At 45.1% G+C, this 1,073-nt stretch overlaps 1 protein-coding gene across 1 annotated transcript in view; it reads right to left on the bottom strand.

The window, feature by feature from the left end:
* Nucleotides 1-1,073, bottom strand: part of LOC102676092 (microtubule-actin cross-linking factor 1-like) — an 81,873-nt gene that overhangs the window by 55,738 nt on the left and 25,062 nt on the right. The window contains 1 exon segment of the mRNA XM_031508603.1: nucleotides 738-1,070. Within this exon segment, the coding sequence (XP_031364463.1) occupies nucleotides 738-1,070 (333 nt within the window).

The raw sequence follows: 1,073 nt of genomic DNA on the forward strand, positions 1-1,073 counted from the left end.
CATTCGTGGTATCGTGGCACGCTCTTTTTTCTTTAAAGGGCACCATGCAAAAGGGACGTGTATCCGATGTATCGAGCAAATATGTTGATGTTGCTGGTTAAACATGGATATGCCGCTGCTGTACAAAGAGATCGCTATCGACAAGATCGTCGATAGTGAGTGAGCGAATAAGTGAGTGAGTGAGTGAGAAAGAGAGAGAAAGAAAGAGAGTGAATTTTCGTGAGAGGAGAATGAGTCCGCGAGATTTTTTCTTCTGTTTTTTTCTAACGTGTCGGCTATCGTCGCACACGTAGAGCGATAGACGACGGGATGCATCGAAGCGTTTTCTTTTTTTTCCTTTCTTACGTATAAACAGAGCCATAACCTCTGCGGCAAGCGGTTAAGAGTTAAAGAAAAGAGAGGCGAATATTATTAAAAATCAAAAAAGAAAAAAAAAAGAAACATGAAAAAAAACAAAAAGGTGAAAAAACAAAAATGAACAAAATCTAGGAGAGAGAGAGAGAGAGAGAGAGAGAAAAGAAGAAAGACGAGAAAAATAAAAAAGAGAGAAGCGGGAGAAAGCATGGAGAGAAAGAGAGAGAGGAAGAATAGGCTAAAATAGTGGTAAAAAAGTGGTATTAAAGCGTCGCTCGAGATACGACCAAGTAAAAAGTCTGTGTAAAAAAAGTAAATAGGCGGAGACGGAGACAGAGATAGAGATAGAAGAGGAAGCAAGAAGAAGAAAGTGTGCCACTTACCCTAGCTTCTGCGGTGAGTATATAACCCTGCTCCAGGGCATTCGCGAAGTCAAGCCTCTTTCCCGATGGATCTTCGATAAGCTTGCCCGCTATAGGATCTACTATCCCGGCATTGACCGCCTCTAACAAACTAACGATTTTACCGGCCCCGGGCACTTTGATCACGGTGCTCGTGGGATCTATGGAGGCCGAGTCGATCGCCTGTTTCAACGTGGACAGCGGGGCCGCGGGGCGGAACGGGTCGCGAAATTTACCGGTATCCGCGTGGTAAAGGCCGAACTGTAACGCGTCAATTAGCGAGAAGCCGCGGCTCGGGGTGATCAACAGGTCTGCCTC

This window comes from Apis dorsata, unplaced genomic scaffold (genome assembly GCF_000469605.1).
Source record: "Apis dorsata unplaced genomic scaffold, Apis dorsata 1.3 scaffold_92, whole genome shotgun sequence".
Taxonomy (NCBI): domain Eukaryota; kingdom Metazoa; phylum Arthropoda; class Insecta; order Hymenoptera; family Apidae; genus Apis; species Apis dorsata.